Source organism: Rhododendron vialii, chromosome 4a (assembly GCF_030253575.1).
Source record: "Rhododendron vialii isolate Sample 1 chromosome 4a, ASM3025357v1".
Classification (NCBI taxonomy): Eukaryota; Viridiplantae; Streptophyta; class Magnoliopsida; order Ericales; family Ericaceae; genus Rhododendron; species Rhododendron vialii.
This window is the reverse complement of record NC_080560.1, coordinates 31,826,091-31,847,725: the sequence shown is the minus strand read 5'-3', so window position 1 is coordinate 31,847,725 and position 21,635 is coordinate 31,826,091. Positions and strand designations below refer to the sequence as shown.

Here is a 21,635-nt window from a genome sequence, read left to right as displayed (position 1 = left end):
CATAAACATGAGGAAAGCAAAAATTGAGAAGAGAATAGCATTTGCTTTGTTAAATATGAGAGAAGAGATATTTTATTGAATTCGATAATAAAACTATACAATGGGCCCTCTATTTATACAAGAGAGGGAGCCTAATTACGGAAGGAAATCATATTAATTAACTATGGAAGAAAATCATTTTAATTACAATCAAATCACAATCTCAATATCACGATATTATTTGTTATATCTATTTATTCTAACATCCCCCTCAAACTCAAGCAGGTCCACCAACTTGAGTTTGAAAAAGCCAAGAGAAACCAGAGGCAGCCAAGCCAAGAGAAACCAGAGGCAGCCAAGCCAAGCCAAGAAACCACGAGCAATCAGGAACCAAGAGCCAAGAGAAGTCAGGAAGAGGAATAGGAGAGACAGAGAGAAAAATAAGAGAAAACATGCGCCAGGAGAAGCTAGGAAGCTAGAGCGAATCGATTACATGTTACTATGAGTGCCCGGCGGACGGCAACGAAGTATAGGCCACCTGTCGAGAGCGAAAATTCCACAGGGCCTAGACCTTATAGCTCTGATACCATGTTAAATATGAGAGAAGAGATATTTTATAGAATTCGATAATAAAACTATACAATGAGCCCTCTATTTATTCAAGAGAGGGAGCCTAATTACGGAAGGAAATCATACTAATTAACTATTAAAGAAAATCATTCTAATTACAATCAAATCACAATCTCAATATCATGATATTATTTATTATACCTATTTATTCTAACATGCTTGGTTCTGTTAAATTCTTCACCAAGCTATCCCATTTCTTGCCCTCTTCTCTGCTCCCTGGGACCTTGTTGGTCCGGGGGCAACGGTTGTTGACTCATACAGTCCCGTGAACCAATGAAATCCAGTAGAACAGAGAAATGAGCGCACAGGAAGATTTGTATTCGTTAAGTTATATCGTACGAGGGAGTTTGTCCTTGTTACAATGAAGACTTGTGTAAGAAAGAGTGGAAAGAGGAAGGAACCATTTGTGGAGACTTAAAAGACAAGGAACAGGAAAGGCTACATGATCATTTTCACCTCCATTTGACAGGGTCTCTCAGATCCAAATTTAAGGTATGGCTTTTAGGTGATCAGTAAGTTTTTGGTTGACCTAAACTGTAGCTAGTTAACTACTACTCCATCAAGGGAAATGTAATGCAATATCACACCATAAGAGCCCTTGGAAATTCCAAGAGGTATATCATTTACAGAAGCAGGGATCAAGCATTCAACCTAGTGTGCTGCTATTGACATCAGGGTAGTTGGGTTGTGGTTAAGAGTATAGGGTAACTGGGCTTATGGAAGTCCAGGCCTTGGATGCCTACATTTGCTACTATTGAAGCAAATATATGTTTCATTTGGGTTGATGATTCTGACTTTAAACTTATAATATGATATGAGTTGATTAATGATTGCTGTCAGCTGAGAGAGGTAGGCCGTCCTGACTCACTCTAGCTGTGTACTACCCTTCCTTAAACTGGAACTTACTTAGCCATCAGAGTGTCTACCGGTCGTCCCCGGCATGCCAGGCACTAACATGGTTCGCTGTTTTGCAGAGCTAGGTTGGAAAGAAGGAACTCAGTCCAGATCCCAACTCAACGAGATCGAAGCGTGTTAGCAATATATCATGATCGATAAGTGTTGCCCAGATAAGGCTTCCATTGTAAGTTTAGGCCATGATTAGGATAAATGAAACTAAAACACAAAAACTACAAGTAGTTCTGAACATAGCTATTTGAATCTTCATGAAATACAGCAGCATAATAATGATTAAAGAGTCAGTTTGCCTTACACTAAATATTCTTGGAACATCCAAATCAATCAATCAGTTTGGACAAATATTGCTCAAATATTTGTCATCAAAGCTGCACACGAATTAGAAGATTTAGTGCCATGACTTAGAAGATTGACCTTTAGAAGAAGTCTTTTTGTGTGGGAAGAAGCTTTATTAACAGAATTGCAGAGCTCTCTCAGTCAAGTTGTTCTGAATAATTTGGGGATGGATCATTTGAGATGGAGAGGAGATGAAAACTCTGGTTGCTTTTCAGTCAAACTGTGCTATGAAATGTGGGAAAACTCTCTTAACAATTCTAACCCAATTGGCCCTATGTGCAATCTAATATGGAGTAATGCTTGCCCCCAAAGATTGAAATCTTCTTGTGGCAAGCAATTCAAGGAAACATAGCTACAGCAGATGAACTAATCAGAAGGAACATCTTGATTATCAGGTGATAATAGGGTGTGGGTTTGTGTCCCCTATGCAACCAGGTTGAAGAATCAACTGAACATTTCTTGCTCCATTGCAATGTTTCATGGGGAGTTTGGTCTGATATTATGCAGTGGTGGGGCATGCCCTCCTTCAATTTATGGAGGTCACAGATATACAAGGAGGTTTAAAAGGGATGCTGGCAGTCTTGTTTCTTTGCAGTCATATATATGGTCCATATGGCTGTCAAGAAATGAGATTGTTTTCGACAACAAGGTCCTTGATACAGCAGCTTTGGAGGATATAATCAAGGTGAGAATTGCTTTATGGGTGAAAGCCAGGCTCAATCTCTCAAGCACTACTCAACTGGTGATTTCAAAAGATGTATTATAGGGGTTAGAAAGGCAAAGGGTTTGAGAGTCATGGTATCGTGACTCTTTGGTTTGGGGAGGGTCTGGTTTCTTAATTTGGTTCTGTCTTGGTTCTGCCTTACCAGACAGGTCTCTTTTCAGGCTTTGGTTAGGTCTTAGTTCTCTTTGTTGTCCAGCGCTGGTTTGGGTTGTGGGTTGGGGTCTTATATCAATTGCTATTTTATCAGGAGCTTGTTTTGTGTGTTTGGACATATGAGTCTGTCTCTTTGGGGGAAATTCCAGTTTGGCCCTTTGTGGCTCGACGCTGATGTATGGTGTTTCTCACTTCCCAATCCCTGTGGGAGCAAAACATGGATTATTCAAGTTAAAGCAGGCCGTGATTTCGAAGATGCCATCCTTTTCCCAAGTCGATTTTTAGGATCCGGTTGGGCCTTTGGCTTCATGATGCAGAGGATTTGATGTGCTTAATTAGCTCAAGGTTTTTGGCCTACTTACTGTTAGCTATAGTGGTAGATGATGGCGAGATTTCTTCTTCGATACTACTATTTCCTGGCATGTTTTTTCCAATCGCTGCTGCTGGTTAAATTCCATTTGAAGCCGCGGTTCCTGTTCCATTTGGCAATGAAGGGCCAGAACCACCCGCTTCTGCCGCTCTCACGTCTGAATCGCAATGCCGATGTCTCTTTTCTTGAATTACTGCTGCTACTGGTGGGTCTCATCGCGGGGGACTTCATCCTGGCCCAGTAATATTCTTTTTTGTCGTCATTGGTGTGGTTTTCATTGAGGCCACCTGCATCTGTTTTAGGCCTGATTTTGGGTTCTTAGGCAGGCGTTTATCTAAAGGAGGGGTTTATGCTTCCCCTGAGATCCTATTGATATTTTGTTTCTTTGCTTATCTCATGTAAATCATGATTGGTTACTCACCAACTCTTTTGGAAAACTACGGTGGCATGTGATTGTCGAGGGTTAGGGTGCCAGTTTTTCTCGTTGTGATGCTGTCATACTTCGGATCCTTGTAATCATTGTAATATTATTTAATGATTAATATACTCCTTTCCTTTGCCTTTCAAAAAACAGTGGGTAAGAAAACTTGTCCAACTTAATTACCCGAATTGCACTCATAGCACCACTTAGGTTTGATGCCTTTGACCATCTAATCTCAGATCTTCTTCAGACGCCGAATTCAAAGGTGTGCCTTGGGTTGTCCAAATTCACAAGATTGATGCCCAGTCTTTGAGATTTTTACTTGGTTATATCAGCCCATGACTTTCTAACAGGAGTGGCATTGCTCTAATAGCAAGTTCATCCATGGGAATGGATGCCCGTTCAGTTATTTTTCGTTGCTACCATTTATAAAATCTTATCCTATTATTTGAACCCAAAAAAAAATTTAAAAAAAATCATCTTTGGTGTCAAATTCACACCACCTTTGGTTCTGTCAGATTTGTCAAAATATTCGGGCCAATGTCAACATCGAAAAATTGAGATGAGTTTGTTCACTCTGTTTTTGGGATTCATTTTTTGTTATAAGTTTCATTGAAGCATCATTTTGATCGACCAAACACGTAAATATGGTAGTGAAAATTCCATTTAGAGGACTCACCCTTACCCTCGACCCTCGAGTAACCTGACATAAGGATGAGAGTTATTTAGTTCACTCTGTTTCTGGGATGCTAGGGAGCTAAAACATTACTAATTTTTATGTTATAATCAGAGTCTATGGCATTCAAAAAAAAAATTTTCAGAATCTATGAAATTTGTTGGGTGAAATGTGCGGAATAAATTTTGCGAAATAGAATTTGAAAGTACAATATAGTAATTAAATTTGTACTTTAAGTTTCACCCTTTTTCCTTCGCCTACTACTCCCTTCGTCCATTTTTAAGTGTCCTGCTTCGTAATTCCAACTTATTAAAAAAACATCATCATTATACCTTTCACATCAACTTTTTCCTTCACTTTCCCTACTTACCCATCATCATTACACTTTTACTCACTTACTTTTCAAAAAGAAATCTACTTTTAGGGATAAAATAGACAATGCACCAACTTTTACCCACTAACTTTACAAAATGGACACTTATTAAGGGACAGCCCAAAATGGAATACAGGACTATAAAAAAGGGACGGAGGGAGTACTATTTTCTATAAACCTTTTTTTATTTGAGTAGTAGTATATATTAATTTTCATGAAAACACTATCTGACTATTTAATTATATTGTCAAATTTTTTTATTCAAAAATTCTTATATTCAATGTTAAGGAAATATTGTTTGGGAGTAGAATGAGTGATCGCTTAATATAATGTTGGGATCTCTCCACTCATTGTCAATTGATTTTTCGTTGAATATAAAGTTTCCACATATGGTATGAGCAAAGCTCATTCCATTTCACATTTTAAAAATTCACAATCTATATCCAACGATGATAGGCTAGCAAAATCCTTCACAATGATGGACCCAAAAAAATGAGACTATATGTGACATACCTCAAACGCGGCTATACGTGAGGAGGGATTGTTAAGGAAATATAGGCCCATGCCACATGGCTTCTTCTTCTTCTTCTTCTTTTGGCCATTTGTTAATCATAATATAATCTATCCTAAGAGACTTGGGGAGAGGGTTGTGTGCTTACGAGAATCAAATCCTGCCCATGTGCATTGGAGTATAAGGGAGGTACTAACTGCACTCCACTACACTTGCCCACATGGCTCCTAGATACGTATGAAAATAACAAAATTCTAATTCGTACCTGAAATTTCACACCCTATTGTATCGAAATTTATGAGATGAGTTAGTCACGTTTCGTTGGTCTCCTTATCAAACCAAACCAAATCGAGCATTATGTTCCAATCACTTGGGATCGGCCACATGAATCATTTTCCTCCATTGAACTCTGTTAATGACCGGTTATTCAAAAAAAAAAAAAACACACGCAAGATTAGATTAGGCCACTGCCATGCACCCAAATTGTAGCTAGTACGTACGTACCATACACCAAAATACATCTGAGTTGGTGGAATATTCCAACGGATCATATGATTTAAAGCACAACTGTTTCTGTATTTATATTTGGGACCTCTCTCTCTCTCTCTCTCTCTCTAGTAAGTCGATATGTTTATACATACACACTAGAATAAGCATATTTAGTTGTGCAGTTATAACGATTTTAAGTCCACAGTAGATGAACGTCCATACCTACCAGTACTGCAATCATAAAACAGAAAATTTAAATAAGGCAAGTTTTTTTTTTGTTTTTTCTGGTACTTGAAATGGATAAGCAAATATACTAAGAGGGAATTAATATTTCCCTTAGAACCAAACCTATGTCGGGACCGAAACTTAGATTCACCACTTGCATTGAGCTCAGATCGAGTAGCTAGATTTAGGCCTCGTAACGCTAAGGTTCTTACTTTTAAATGCTTATTTTTTGCTTTACAAGATAGATCATTCTCTTATAAAATATCACATTTAATTTAAAAATAAGTACTTATTTTTCTTAGGGGGACGGGGCCTTAGTCCTCATCAAACTACATGATTTAAAAAACTCGAATCCAAGCAATATTAACGAGAAAATAATCGAAACAGCTTAACAAAAAGTGATTTTGATTAATTAGATTATGGCTAAAGAGCAAGGCGGGGGCCATATTAATTCCATGAATTGAAAATGAGGGGCCGGAGTAGCTTTCGTGAAGAAATGAAGGCGTGTGGAGAAGAGATTAGGAAGCGTTTGGTCACCATTTTATCCATCTGAAAACATGTTAATTAGTGGAGTAATATTCAAATCAACTATGAACATGAACCCAATGAATACTTTTTGTCGATCAAATTGAGAAAGAGAAAATCTTATCTAGGGGACCCGGGGTGTTGTAGTGCACTTCCGCATTACACGTGTGGCCGTGTAGTGCGGCCATTTTGGCCGTCTATCTCGGCAATGGATGGCTCGGATTTTCATCCGAACGATGGATGGCTAGGATTTGTAGGAATTCGGATTAAATCCAAGCCGTCCGCACCGACATGGACGGTCAGATCGGCCGCATTGCATGGTGTAGTGCGACGGGTGCACTACAACCCCTCCCATTCCTATTTACGGAGCTCATTCTCGTGTGTTCAAAAGTGTTTTGAACGATCTAGATTAAACACAAACTATTACTATTAAAAGATATTTATTACCGGTAAATAGTTTAAAAACATATCTCAACTATTGATGGCCGAAACGGACGGATGTAATTGCGCAACTCCGTAAATACCCTATTCACAAAGCCTCCACGAATAAGTCAATCTATTTGAGAAAATGGAAAAGTAAGGTTAGGGCAAAAGGTGTTTGTAAGTTATAGTGATATGACCTTCGGCCAACCTTCTATGGACCAAATTTATATATTGAAAGTTTTATATTCGTGCACTTCGGAGACCGTATCATGCAGTTTGGAATCATGCAAACGGTAGTTAATGTGCAAATAATTTCAAACAATTAGAACTTTAGGGATATAAATTGGGGTCGGTGTGATCACGCTAACTCACCAGACACTGCGGCTAATGTGCAAATAATACTATTAAAAAGTTTTAAGACTTATTCTTACAACATATGAGACAGGTTAAAGTTGTCATCCGTTACCGCTCATTTGGTGGACTGTTTCTGCATTTTCCCTTGAAGGTGATTGGGGTCAATATTACGGACGAAAGAGAAGATATATAAGAAATTCATACATAAATAACAGTTTAGTTTACATGAGCTTATTATAAAAGTTAACTTCCAACGGTTGGCCAAGTGTGAAAGACTAAGGAGTAATTAGGGCAGTTACGAAAATCAGACCGAAGCAGAAAATCGAATCCATTTTCGGTTTTCAAATAGAACCGGTCTAGTCCGGTTCCCGATTTTGAGGACTTGAGCACCGGACCGAACCGGTTATGTAAAAATTGCAAGGAGTGGGGCTCAAACTCGAGACCTAACGGCCTGTTTGGCTGGGGGATTTGCCCCCCAATATGCGACGCGGCCGGACTCCATCTCCACCCTCTCGTCTTCTCCGGTCTTTGGCTATGAAAAACGTGAGTCAAATTCAAGGGTGGATTTGATTTGTAATCCACCTGTGGGTGGATTTGTGAATGACAGGGGTTATATATGCAGGGTTGGTGAATTACTTTGTTGCCCTTGCTTTTCCCTTTACTCATGATTTTTGCTCCATTCTATCATCCTACAAACAAGACTGAGAAGAGAGAATAGAGAGGAAGTCGCCGATTCAAAATTCTTGTGACTCCACCGCCGTAAGCTGACAATTGTCACTCTCTACTTCGTCTTCCTCCTTTTTGCTCAGGTATTGTTAAGCTCCATTATTGTACGGTTTGAGTTCGTCTTCCAATTTTGTACGGTTTGCGATCTGAGTTAGCCCTAAAATCGCAATCTGAATTGGTTCTGGTTTCATGATTTGGTTTTCGATTTTGTTTCATATTTGTGCCCTAAATCATGATTTGGTTTGCCCGAATTTCATATTTATGCCCTAATTAATTTCTGATTTTTCCTAATTCCTAAGTTGTGCCATAATTTCTGACTTGTGCCCTAATTTATTTTATCCAACAATTAATAATAAATATGTATTTATTTAATTATAATGAAATTAACCTTTTTGTCCATTAAATAACTAAAGGGGGAGCAATTATGTCATTTGATACCTTATCCCATCATATCCACCTTCCAAATTCCCTTTCTCAAAAAACATTCCAAACACTAGATATACCAATTCACCCTTCTTAGAATTAGGATTCACCCTCATTACATTTTCACCCTCAAATCAACATGTTGTGTAGTTTACATGGAATAATTATATTTATTACATACATAAGTTAGATATATAAATACACAGTCCGGATCCAGTTTGGGATCCTGGATTTGGGCTTTGGTGCGAACTTCTTTCATCAGCTGTTAGATTGTGTTTTGAATGGTCGGGATCCGCGGATAATTTGTTTGCGCGAACAGACTATCCGCGGATCCTAGATTTGGGCTTTGGTGCGAACTTCTTTCCTCGGCCGTTGGATTGTGTTTTGAATGGTCGGGATCCGCGGATAGTTTGTTCGCGCGAACAAACTATCTGCGGATCCCGACCATTCAAAACACAATCCAACGGCGCGCGAACAAACTATCTGCGGATCCTGACCATTCAAAACACAATCCAATGACTGAGAAAAGAAGTTCACACCAGAGCCCAATCCAGGATCCCTGACTGGATCCGGACTATATAAATACAAACCCTAAAATCTTATCCAGATTTTATCCCTCATGTCTTCCTCACATGTCGACTTCACTCCTAAGGCCTCCTCCAACGATGGCGATTTGCAACCACTCTCTCTCTCTCTCTCTCTCTCTCTCTCTCTCTCTCTCTCTCACACACACACACACACACACACACACACACACAAATCTCAGATCTAGAAATAGGAGATTAACAAAATCCATCATCCCTCTCGTTCTCCCCTCATCCACCATCTTTGATTGAATCTACTGAAAACCCTTTGGATCCAATGATTCGAAACCCCTTAAATTGGAGCTTTGAAACCTTTCAATGGTGGTTTGGACATGATGGTGGCAATGGCGGGGATGGTCTGATTGTGGTGGTGGCCATGTATGGTGGTTTTGTTATGGTAGAGGAAACCGGATAAACCGGACCGAAATCAGGTAAACCGAATGAAATTGGATCGGATTAGTTTCAACCAGTTCCAGTTTCCCATTTCTCCAAACCGAATAACTGGTTCGGTCTCAAAACATATGTCCAAACTAGATTGAACTGGACCTATATCACCCCTAGGAGTAATTATTCAGTGGTCTTGAGACACTATCACGTGGTGCCCTCCATCACACATATAATATTCATGTGAGATTTTATTCATAGTACCAGGCTCTACAGAAAGTATTGATACAAAAGAGTGTTGGGAAACTACATGACCGTGCCCCGAGACCACCGAATAAGTTTTCGAGAGTAGAGGGCTTACTCCCTCCTAAAATCCCAGATTCAACTCTCCTTCTTAGAAACTCTTGAAGTTACCTCACCCCTCATGTGTAAGCTTATAAAATGACTATAGAGGGCTGCAAGGTTCAGTCTGAAGTACACATAAGTTGACACCAAAAACTTGCATTACCGTAAAAACAGTTTACGTAAGCTAATTAAAGAGTAAAAGATAGAACTTAGTTAATCTCTGTTTACTAGCTATAATGCATTAAAACTTTGCTTGAAACGTGACATGCATGGCCAACTTGGTCAATTAACCCTTTAACAAGAAACCCAATGGTACACTTAGTACCCAAAAAACAAAAAAAAAAGACTCATGTATGACGTTTCGATTCCCCTCTCAAGACTAGCTTGGACTTATTTGTATAAAGTTGTACATGGCAGTAAGAATAAGAAGATAGAGAGCAAGTAAGAAGGCAGTACAACTTCTCACCTAAATATCGTTCTCAAAAAAAATCATCCTCTCCTGATTTGCACGAAACCACCCACCACCAAATACTAGACCCCCTTATATACATTATTAATACTAATACACAAACAGATCATACAACCCCCTCTCTCTCTCTCTCTCTCTCTCTCTCTTGCTATGTTATGTCTGGAGCGAGAGTTTCTCAACTGACAAACCAAACAAACAACAAACAAGGAGTACTACCAATGTCTAACGCGGATAGCATGTCCCTGTCCTCGGCGAGTGACACGCCGTTTTTGGGTCCTAGAACGGCGGCGATGGAGCTCCAAGAACTGAGCCGGAAGCCCATACACCACGTCACCCCGACTCTTGGGGAGCTCCTGCAGCGCGTCGGGGACGCCCAGACGGACTCTGACTCCACTCCGGACCACCATGTCCTGGAGGTGTCCAACAACCCGATTTCGTCTCCGTTCGTTCTGGCATTCAATAATCTCACCTACAGCGTGAAGATTCCCCGGAAAGTGACGGTTCCGGCATGTTTCAGGCGGAGGAGGGAGCACGAGTTGCCCGAAAATATGATGGAGAGCAACACAAAAGTTTTGCTTAATGACGTCTCCGGCGAGGCTAGAGAAGGTGATGTTTAAATTACCTTTTCTTGTTCTTTTGAATTGTACTAAGTTCGCAACAAAATTATGACATGCTCCGTTTAATTGCATTGGTGATGCTCTAAAGAGATTAACAAGCAACCCTGTGTAATTCATATTTTTTGTTTCTCCTTCGCAAAAGAATGAAATCATGCACGCTTATCGAGAACAAACACAAATCCCGACAAGCCTAAAGGAGTGGGTTATTTAGTGTCTTTGAGTATCACGTGACAAACCCATTTTGTTGTAGAGCTCGTTGACATGCATAATCAATAATGTCCCTGTTGATCGAATTTCAATCATCACGTGATTCTCTACGTTTAGCTTGATATAAATGGGCTTGATCTAGTGTTTTCGATCAAGATATATATATTCCTTAATCGGGTTAATCGTACTCAATAAACAGGATTAGAATATTATCGATAGCGATGTCAAAAAAAAAATTATATAAAAGGACCGACCTACAAATGGACCAAAGGGACTCGAAAAGATCTGTTAATTACCACAAGAAAGAAAAGGCAAATCATAGTTAGTACATACTCACACACAATAATGACAGGCTGCCACACAATCGTTTTTTTTTTTTTATTAACCGAGGAACAATTCTACCGCCGAGCCACAATTGGACCTAACTGCGCAACTCAAATCTCGGGAGAACTAGCTCGGTCACACCAGTCACGGCCTCCTACTTATTATCAGGGTACTCACCCGATGGGAAATCAAACCCCTGACCAAGGAAAATACTCTCAAAGTCAGTCATTCACCCTTACCACTGGGGTGACCCCTGGGTGTGTCAATCCTCTTTCGATAATAATCCTCGTAAATAAGATGTTTTTGTTCCCTCGAGGGCACCATATATAATTTTGTAATCATGTCTCCGTAGAGTTATGGTGATAGACTGTTCATCGTAGTCCAAGCAATAGCTACATCGCAAGATTAGAAACCTATGATCGCACCCAAAGGGGTTGCTCTGTTGCTCGCTCATTTCCACTCCTTTAATCGAGGGGAAAACACACAATTATGGCATATTTTTTACTTCAATTTTCTAAAATTCAAATTCTGAACAGGTGAGATCTTGGCCGTCCTCGGCGCAAGTGGGTCCGGAAAATCGACCCTAATCGACGCCCTCGCGGACCGAATCCACAAGGAGAGCCTCAAAGGAACCGTTACTCTGAATGGGGAAATCCTGGAGTCCAAACTCCTCAAGGTGATCTCGGCCTACGTAATGCAAGACGACCTTTTATTCCCGATGCTAACCGTCGAAGAAACCCTCATGTTCTCCGCCGAGTTCCGCCTCCCCCGCTCCCTGTCGACGTCGAAAAAGAAGGCCCGAGTCCAACAACTTATCGACCAACTAGGCCTCCGCAGCGCTGCGAAAACCGTGATCGGCGATGAGGGCCACCGGGGCGTTTCGGGTGGTGAAAGGCGTCGTGTTTCGATCGGGATTGATATTATTCATGACCCGATTGTCTTGTTTCTCGATGAACCTACGTCCGGGCTCGACTCTACGAGCGCGTTCATGGTGGTTAAGGTATTACCAGATTGTTATCAATAATTCATCTAAAAGCTTAATTATTCCATATATATTTATTTGTAGCCTTCTATGCTTTTTTTTAACTCTTTAGTTCACAATTGTTAACTTTTTTATTTGCCTTACAAAAAGATTGAGAAAGAAAACAGATTGAGAAAGAAAAAAGTATGAATAAAGTTTTGAAAAAATTCACCAACGATAAAAACTAACACCAGAAATAAGATAAGAATATTCATTTATGTTTGTGTCTCGTAAACTTCATTTAAATTTCATCTCTTTATTTTGAATTCTAAATTACACTCGTCGAGATGAACGATCAAAAACAAATGTTTAGTGACCGGCTTAAATTATCAACGACTAAAATAATAAATTTTCTTATTTGTATTTTCAACAGGTGCTGCAAAGAATTGCACAGAGCGGAAGCATAGTGATCATGTCGATTCACCAACCCAGTTACCGAATCCTCAACCTGCTCGACCGCCTCGTCTTTCTCTCCAAGGGCCAAACCGTTTTCAACGGCTCTCCGACGTCTCTCCCTCTGTTCTTCGAAGAATTCGATCACCCGGTTCCCGAGAACGAGAACCGGACCGAATTCGCACTGGACTTGATCCGAGAGCTCGAAGGCTCTCCAGGCGGCACAAAATCCCTCGTCGATTTCAACCGATCGTGGCGCATCAAAACAGAGCGAAAACAGAGCCTAAAAAACAGAGCAGCCAATCTGTCGCTAAAAGACGCGATAAGCGCCAGCATTTCTAGGGGCAAGTTAGTTTCTGGAGCAACCAACGTGGACTCAAATCTCAGTGCATCGGTGCCCACTTTCGCGAATCCTTTCTGGATCGAAGTGGCAGTGATCGCGAAGAGATCGTCGCTCAATTCGCGGCGAATGCCCGAGCTGTTCGGGATGCGTTTGGGGGCGGTTTTGATTACTGGAATCATACTTGCTACGATGTTCTGGCACCTTGACAATTCGCCAAAAGGGATCCAGGAGCGAATCGGGTTTTTCGCGTTTGCGATGTCGACGACGTTCTACACTTGCGCAGAAGCCATACCAGTGTTTCTCATGGAAAGGTAACGTTGGAATTTTGGCATGCCATTCTTCTGAGTTTACATTGATGGGCTTATTTTTTCAGTCAATTTTTAATGAACTTAATGATTTTTTTTTTTTTCGCGCCATATTATATACATCAGCCGGAGACAAACTTTTATGTATCCAGGGATACCAACCCCTTGGTATCCCCTTTCGGCCCGTTTCGCATTTTTCGGTCATCTTCCAATCCCATTTTGATGATCAGCTTCGTTCATTTTGTCGAGTTCGACAAAAACCGTAATCACACCAAAAATCGTGTTCATCGGACTTTATTTGATACATGATCGGCACACATGAAAATGGGAAAAAAAATCAAAATTGGGTTCCGCTTCAGTGTGTTTTTTGACACAGTTTTGGTTTTTTTTCAATTTTCACGTGTGCCGATCATGTACCTATTAAAGTTCGATGAACACAATTTTTTGTAAGATTAAAGTTCTCGCCGAACTCTACAAAATAAACGGAATCGATCATCCAAATATGATTAGAAAATAGCTGAAAAATGCAAAATGGACTGAAAGGGAAACTAAGGAGGTTGGTATTTCCAGTATACATAAAAGTTTCTTAGTGGGTAGCGGGATTTGAATAGGTTAATCCACAATAAATTTCAGAGGCCATCGATAATTCTGAATTCTAAACGCCCACGACAAGGCTCAAACCCGGGAGCCAAAGGCAGAGCCCGATCTTTATGTTGAGGTTACTAGAGTTTTGAATAAATGGAGACTTCTCCAATAAAATATCTCATTTAATTCTTCTACAGTATCACTTTACCCTTACTAAAAAGTAAAAATGATATTCAACGTTACAAATAACAATGTTGACTTTCGTCGTGAAAAAAATTATGCGTTACGAGGCACCGGATAATTACTCAAAGTCATGTGTTGATTGCCTCTGCAATATTGGCATGCTAGTGAATTTTCAAAAGCGGAAAACTTGATTCTTTTTTCCAACTCTGTCTTTCGTATCATCATGAGAGAAACTTATTATTGATTCAGCAGTGAATAAGTTCTTTTTCGCAATAACCAATTGCAATCGTTCAAACGATTCGTATTTTAATGAAATTTTTCTGAAAAAAAGTTTAACTCTTCCTTGAAAATATTTCATTAACGTTCGGACCATCGCGGTTGGCCGCGTAAACAATTCACGACTCCGCTGTTAAAAAGATTTTATCACCAACTATATATGGTAGGCCACATAATGGTCAAATTTAGGAATCTTGTCTTACACTTGTACTCAATTGTCAAGCTAATTTCTTTGATTGAATTGACCTTATTTGTGGTTAATGGTTTAACGTACACAGGTACATCTTCATGAGAGAAACAGCCTACAACGCCTACCGCCGCTCCTCCTACGTCCTCTCCCACGCCCTCTCCTCCATCCCCTCCATCCTCCTCCTCTCCCTGACCTTCTCCTCCATAACCTACTATGCGGTCGGCCTGGCGGGAGGCTTCCACGGCTTCCTCTTCTTCTTCCTCATCGTCACCGCCTCCTTCTGGGCCGGCAGCTCCTTCGTCACCTTCCTCTCCGGGGTCGTCTCCCACGTCATGCTCGGCTACACCGTCGTGGTCGCCATCCTCGCCTACTTCCTCCTCTTCAGCGGCTTCTTCATCACCCGGGACCGCATCCCCGCCTACTGGATATGGTTTCACTACATCTCCCTCGTCAAGTACCCCTACCAAGGGGTCCTGCAGAACGAGTTCGGCGACCCCAGCAAGTGTTTCGTGAGGGGGGTCCAGATCTTCGATAACTCGCCGCTGGGGATCTTCCCGGAGGCGACGAAGCTCAAGTTGTTGAAGACAATGAGCCAGACTCTGGGGATGAACATCACGAATGCTACTTGCTTGACCAACGGGCCCGATATCTTGCAGACGCAGGCGGTCACGGATTTGAGCAAGTGGAATTGCTTGTGGGTTACTGTTGGGTTGGGGTTTTTTTTCAGGTTTCTGTTTTACGTTGCTTTGTCAGTTGGGAGTAAGAACAAGAGAAGGTAAGAGATCATCGAAGAAAGTTGGAGTGGTCGAAATAAAACAACTGCAGCTGGCGAAAAAGGAATATTTGTTTCACTAATACTTAAGGTTTTGGTAATTTGGTTGGATTACAAAAAATGTGCATTTGTTGTTTGTGTAACTCTTGAATTCAAAGTTGCAATTATAATTAGAGGGTAATAAGCAATTGTGAAAGTTCTTAGACTAATGTTGGTTGAACGTGTTTCGCGTCGCTCAGAATTTAATTATTGGATGCCATGCTTGTGCAGAAATGAATGAAACGTTGATCGTTCATAAACATATTAATTTTGAAGCTCGTTAGATTATAGTTTGAGCGCTTCGATCCTTGAGAATGGACAAATAATAGCTAGCCGGACTCATGTTTGGTTGGGGAAGATCCAATTCCATATCCATCCAACAGATTAAGATATCTCAGTCTTACTAATGTGAACATGTGCTATAGTTTGATTGAATTTGACCCATTCTATGAGTTACTGTAGATTTTTAGTGTTGAATATGATCGTTTACCTAAGTATATGCATGCATAGGGGATGTTTTCAAATTACACAATGTAATTAAAAATTTGGATCAAATTCTTTCTTCCAAAAATGTGTCAACCATAATAATACTATAGGGGATAAGGCATCTTAGGTCACCTGTACCCAAACTTAATTGTCCTTCTGTTCCCGATCGATTTTAGTTGTAAAATTATGCAAAATTATCTTTTCGGGAAGATATTATTGTGCAATCTCACGTCTGAAATTATACGAGAACAGAGGTACATAGACACTTTTTCATTACAGAAAATTGGACCTCGAGATAAGGCTTTTGTACGGGGTACTACTTTTTATCGGGGGGAGAGAGAAGGCATTCAAGGGCGCCTCACGTTGAAGAGGCATATGTTAGGGTATTGCCAAACATGCATATATGTAGCTAAATTTTGGATAACATGCGACTTTGGCCAATTTCTGCATGAGTTCGGACTATTGTATAATTTCACCTACTAGGGGAAGTTTTGGATCTAACTCTTGCATTAAAATGAGATTAATTAGCAAGGATTTTACTACTAAACTAATAGGGTTGTTCTAGTCGTTGTTCTTCAATAAGTTCAATTGCTTTGAGATAGTCATACTGGTTAGAGCAAATCCAGCCTTGAGCTAAACTCAATATCAAAGTCGAAATTCGGCTCTAAACTGGTGTAGTAGCATTACTATATTGACAATATCATTTTTGGCGCCAAGGGATGGGCCCTGCTCTTACGGTTACGGGGGAAACCAAATGAAGTTATAAATACCAAAAGAAAATTAAAAAATCATGTGTCTCTGTGCTCAAATATTTATGTAAATTGCACTTTTCACGCTAAATCTTTTTACAAAATTTATCGGGCGTCCTGCATTTGCTTCTGTTGTTTATGAACTAGTTGCACGGCCAGTTTATTTTGTCTTGAATTTGTTTCGTTGAGTTCTAGTACAATTTCTCAGTGCAAGCCTCCGATTTTTTTTTTTTTACCAGGCCGAATTAAAGTAATCTATATATGTAATATCCCTCATAAGCAATAAACAAATTAAAATATCATAAAAATCCATATGATTATATTCCTCTCCCCTCCCTATTTGTTTCCCCAACCAAAAATCTTTCAAACTTTTCCTCATATTCAAATTGTTTTTCTTAATAAAATCTCTGCAGTTAATGTAAATTCTTAAATCGATGAGACATAAATACCACTAAGCATTAACTGAATTGGAATGTTCATATCATGTGTCGCAAGAGAACTGCTTGAGAATTTTTGTTTTCCTGTTATAGTCCAACAAGGGTAAAATGGGGTTTTTCAAAATTAGGGGATCAAAACATAAACTGGAAAAGTGGTTGGATGAAAACATAAGTCACGGCCGGTTGCTTCTGTTGGGACAACCGATTTTGCCTTAACGGCGAGGCTGTTCTCCATGGCTCCAGGGGTGAAGCCACACGCCTCCATCGGTCCTACTCCTGGGTTCAATCGGATCTTTGCCTAACGGCTTGCGAGGCGGCGGCAAGCTGCGGTGGGTGTTTGCTTTGTGGTGGTTGGCGGTGGGCTTGCGGCAGTGGGATTTCAGCGGTATGTGGTGTTGCTAGCTGTGATTATGTAGCTAGAGTTTGAGTTTATTTGGGCTTTGCTTGTTGGGTTATTCCCATGTGATTTGGGCTTTAGGCCTCTTCAGTGTTTTTGGTTGCGTCTCATTTGCTTTAATTGCTTTATCTGGGCTTCTACGCCTTTAGGTGTTGGAGCTTTGTTCCCTTTAGGTATTGTCTTGGTTGATATCTTGTCAATCAAGAGTTTGGGTCTCAGATTGAACTTTTCGTTATCTCTTTTATCCTATTAATTTTTGTATCTTTTTCAAAAGTTAATAAAATCTCTTTTTTTTTCTATTCAAAAAAAAGTCACAGGATGAGGAAATACAAATATTTAAGTACCCCTATTGAGAATTCAATTTTTAGAGGAGTTAAATCAAAGGTTCAGATTTTTCAAAATTACCTCACAATTAAACTTGAGCATCTACTTCAACTCAAAACTTAAGGGGTAAATTGAAAGTTTTACCGTATATTGAAATTAATTTAGAAAATGAAGAAAATATTTGGGACGACTCAAAATGAAAACATAAGCTAACAAAATGGGATATAACCGCTACCAAGGAAAAAGTTGTACCCCATCCCAAATTGGATATATGATAATTTTTTATATTGTGTAATTTCAGTTCCTTATACATCATTTATTAATATAAATCTTAAAAAATACGCAATATAGATCTTGTTTGATAGTTCTCGATTAATTCTATTATACAAAGTTTTTAAACTTATAAAAAATATTACAGATTAAAATATATAAGTAATAAAAAATTACACGAATTTTAAAAATTGTCATCATTTTTAGAACGGAACAATTAGTTAAATGAGGACAATTGAATTGGGCTCACACATTGGATCAAATATTAGTCTGGCAAACAACCAGCCCAAACTACATACAAAACCAGTCTTATCTTGGAAACCAGCAGAAATGCCTCACGCCGTGGCGGTTCCGCCATATTTCCTCACCGTTCGGTGTGCGGCGGGAAACCCACCGAGCAAAAGAACCAACGCAAAGTCCAAGAAAACAAGAACCCAGAAAAGCGGCGGCCCTTCCTCCGTCGGCTTCGGCCCACGGTGGCAGTGCGTTGAGGGTTGCGGCGCGTGTTGCAAGCTCGACAAGGGTCCCTCCTTCGCCACCCCTGAAGAGATTTTCGAAAACCCTTCTGATATTGAGGTTATATTCTCGATCCTAATCACTTCTCGCTCTGTTTTTTTTAGCTTGCCTTTTAGACAAACTAAACTAATAAGGTGTGCTGTCGAGCCGAGCCCTTATCAAGCGGGGAGCGGCCCGAGACTGGTTCATTTACTAAACAATCCTTTATAAACAAGCTGAGCAGTGTTGAGCTCAGCTGGTCTACTACACGAACCTAACATTCGAGCTCGAGCTCAGCTCGGCTCAATTACTAAATGAGTCGAGTCCAGCCAAGCCCAAACAAGCCCAACCTCTTGCTGCTTGGTAGCAGTCGGTTCTTTGCAGCCCTACCAGTGGGACAAATCAAATCCGGAAAGAAGTCTATACTACACAATTATTTTCAGAGCCGTCCAGTGCATATGGGTCTCATGCGTAGACGCACACAAACATCCAACGGCTCCAGCCACATTTGGACGGTCAATGTTTGGATATATGTGTTTGCATTTTCCTTTTGACGCCGACTTTTTTTTTAATCCAAAGCCCATTTCATAAACGCCAAATAGGCTAATACAGCGAATCCATCCTAGAGCAGAGAAAGGGAACCTCCAACAAACCATCACCGAAGGAAAAACAAGAAAACAGGTGACAAAGGGGCAGCGACAAAAAATTGCAAAAACTAGTGACTAGACCTAAGCACGACTCACCGCCACAAAGGGTCGGGACACGAGGGGCCAGCAATCTATCCACTAGTCGTCCCAGCCCAGAGCAGCAACCCTATAAGAGACTAACAATACAAACTGATGGAAACGACTAACAATACAAACCGATGGAAACAGGGATATTGCAGTAATGGATCCAACGGAGCGTAGGGGGGAGCCAGAATCCCAAAGAGAATTTTTTGAAATTACATTATCAGTTTCTTTAATAGCTCTCCCAAATTATAGAAGTCCGCCTTCTCAAAGTTGAAATCTTTTGATCCATCCCGGTTATGACAAACAAATAAAAGAAAACAAAGTTGTCAGTGTCGATCATCTATTTGTAGTCGCATACTAATCTAAACTCTACAACTTACAATTAAAAAGAGAAGCTTGATATATCGATAATATTGTTCAACAAAAAACCATTGAGATATATGGATTTTACAGAATGGGTTGCGGTTAGCATATATGTTGCGACTGTGTGTCAGTACCGGGGTATATAGTTGGAATTTAGGGTGCTCAACCCTTAGCTAAGCAACCCTTTATAAACAAGCTAAGCAGTGTTGAGCTCAGCTGGTCTACTACACGAACCTAACATTCGAGCTTGAGCTAAGCTTGGCTCGATTATTAAATGAGTCGAGTTCAGCCGAGCCTAGCCTCGAGCTGCTTGGTAGCAGTCGGTTCGTTTGAAGCCCTATCAGTGGGACAAATCAAATATGGAAAGAAGTCTATAGAATCTATACTACACAATTATTTGCAGAGCCGTCCAATGCATGTGGGTCTCATAGGTTAGTATGTAGACGCGCTCACACATCCAACTGCTCCAGCCACATTTAGACGATCAATGTTTGGATAAATGTGTTTGCATTTTCCTTTTGACGCTGACTATATACACACACGCGTACATTCATACAGATATTGCAGTAATGGATCCAACGGGGTGGGGGGAGCCTGAATCCCAAAGAAACTTTTTCAAAATTACAGTATCAATTTCTTTAATAACTGTCCCAAACAATAGAAGTCCACCTTCTCAAAGTTGAAATCTTTTGATCCATCCCGGTTATGACAAACAAATAAAAGAACACAAAGCTATCACTAACAATCATCTATTTGTAGTCGACATACTAATCTAAACTCTACAACTTACAATTAAAAAGAGAATTTTGATATATCGATAATATTGTTCAACAAAAAAACCATTGAGATATATGGATTTTACAGAATGGGTTGTGTTTAGCATATATGTTGCAACTCTGTGTCAGTACCGGGGATATAGTTGAAATTTAGGGTGCTTAACCTGTAGCTAAGCAACCCTGTATATAGACAAACATCTATTGGTAGTTTTGTCTACATATTCACACTTTATATTACATGTGTAGCCACGTAAATACATTAATTTGTGAATTTCAGCTGTATAGAAGCCTAGTAGGTGCAGACGGTTGGTGTATAAACTACAATAAATCTTCTCGAACATGCTCCATTTACGCCGGTGAGCATTTACTATGTTGTCATATTGAATTGTGATTAGCTTCACCCATGAAATCTGATAGCAATTGGGCTTAGTGTGTGTTAGATCGGCCATACTTTTGTCGTGTGGAGCCTGAAATTTTCGAAACTTTGTATGGAATCAACAAGAAAAGGTTCGACAAGGAGGCATGCAGGTATCAAACCAGGACTCTAAGTTCTTGTCTACAAAGCCTTCGGTAAAAGTTTTAGTTTTGAGCTTTGTTCATTGTTTTTATCTTCCTTGCAGTTGTTGTAGGGATACAATTAGAGACGTATATGGTTCCAAATCAAAAGAGCTCGAGAACTTTAATCATGCAACAAGAAGCACAACTTCTGGTTAACTATTTTGGTTAGCAATTCTGTGAGTGCTCAAAGTCTCTTTCCTAACCAGTGTAAGTCTTTGATAGGGAAGCCGAGGTTTCTTGGCTATTGCTTCTGTGAGATAATGAGATTCATTTATTGTTTTCTCAAGGTTCTGACAGATGTTGCTTGTTGAATTTCAGAAGATGTAGAGTGTACTCTTTTGATTTATGTATGGATAGCCGTATTCTATGGGCCTATGGCTCAAGAGTTTTACACATACCAGAAATGTTCCTACTGATTTTGTGCAGTTGCTTTCTGTGATAAGAGTACATTATAGGTATTGAGAATGATACCCTGTAGACACCCCAATCTGGGCTTCTAGATTAGTTTACTTACAGTATTTGATTCCCTAATGATGAAACAGGTCAAGAACACCCCGGGAATGATAAGTATTTGAGCTTTGAGTGTTTGAAAAACCCTTGATCCCCTAACCTTAGTCAAAAACCCTACTGGAACGCGCTGATTTGGAGCCTGCGCGCGCAAATCAACTCGACAGGTGTTGGTCAATGGTCAAAGTTTGACCGTTGACCAACGCATGAGTAGGTGGTACATGCGCGCGCTTCACCCAAATCCGCGTGCTG

General features: G+C 40.1%; 2 protein-coding genes across 7 annotated transcripts; both read left to right on the top strand.

Annotated features, from left to right (window-relative positions):
• Positions 1-10,143: 10,143 nt before the first annotated feature.
• On the top strand, positions 10,144-15,460 carry LOC131323279 (ABC transporter G family member 20-like). Its single transcript, XM_058354986.1, has 4 exons — positions 10,144-10,641; positions 11,720-12,183; positions 12,578-13,251; positions 14,568-15,460. Exons 1-4 carry the CDS (start codon positions 10,191-10,193, stop codon positions 15,256-15,258), a joined length of 2,280 nt encoding a protein of 759 aa, XP_058210969.1. The 5' UTR covers positions 10,144-10,190; the 3' UTR covers positions 15,259-15,460.
• A 2,714-nt stretch (positions 15,461-18,174) lies between these two features.
• On the top strand, positions 18,175-21,271 carry LOC131322130 (uncharacterized). 6 transcript variants are annotated; one of them, XR_009198704.1, is made up of 5 exons: positions 18,175-18,529; positions 20,596-20,674; positions 20,759-20,846; positions 20,939-21,083; positions 21,195-21,271. XR_009198704.1 is itself a non-coding variant. In XM_058353317.1 (5 exons), the coding sequence occupies exons 1-4, from the start codon at positions 18,179-18,181 to the stop codon at positions 21,030-21,032; spliced, it is 612 nt and encodes a 203-aa protein (XP_058209300.1). In that variant the 5' UTR covers positions 18,175-18,178; the 3' UTR covers positions 21,033-21,052; positions 21,195-21,271. The 6 variants fall into 6 exon arrangements, 4 of the variants coding, with proteins under 4 accessions (XP_058209300.1, XP_058209297.1, XP_058209298.1 ...); XR_009198703.1 differs by having other exon boundaries at positions 21,164-21,271; XM_058353317.1 differs by having other exon boundaries at positions 20,939-21,052.
• The last annotated feature ends 364 nt before the right edge of the window (positions 21,272-21,635 follow it).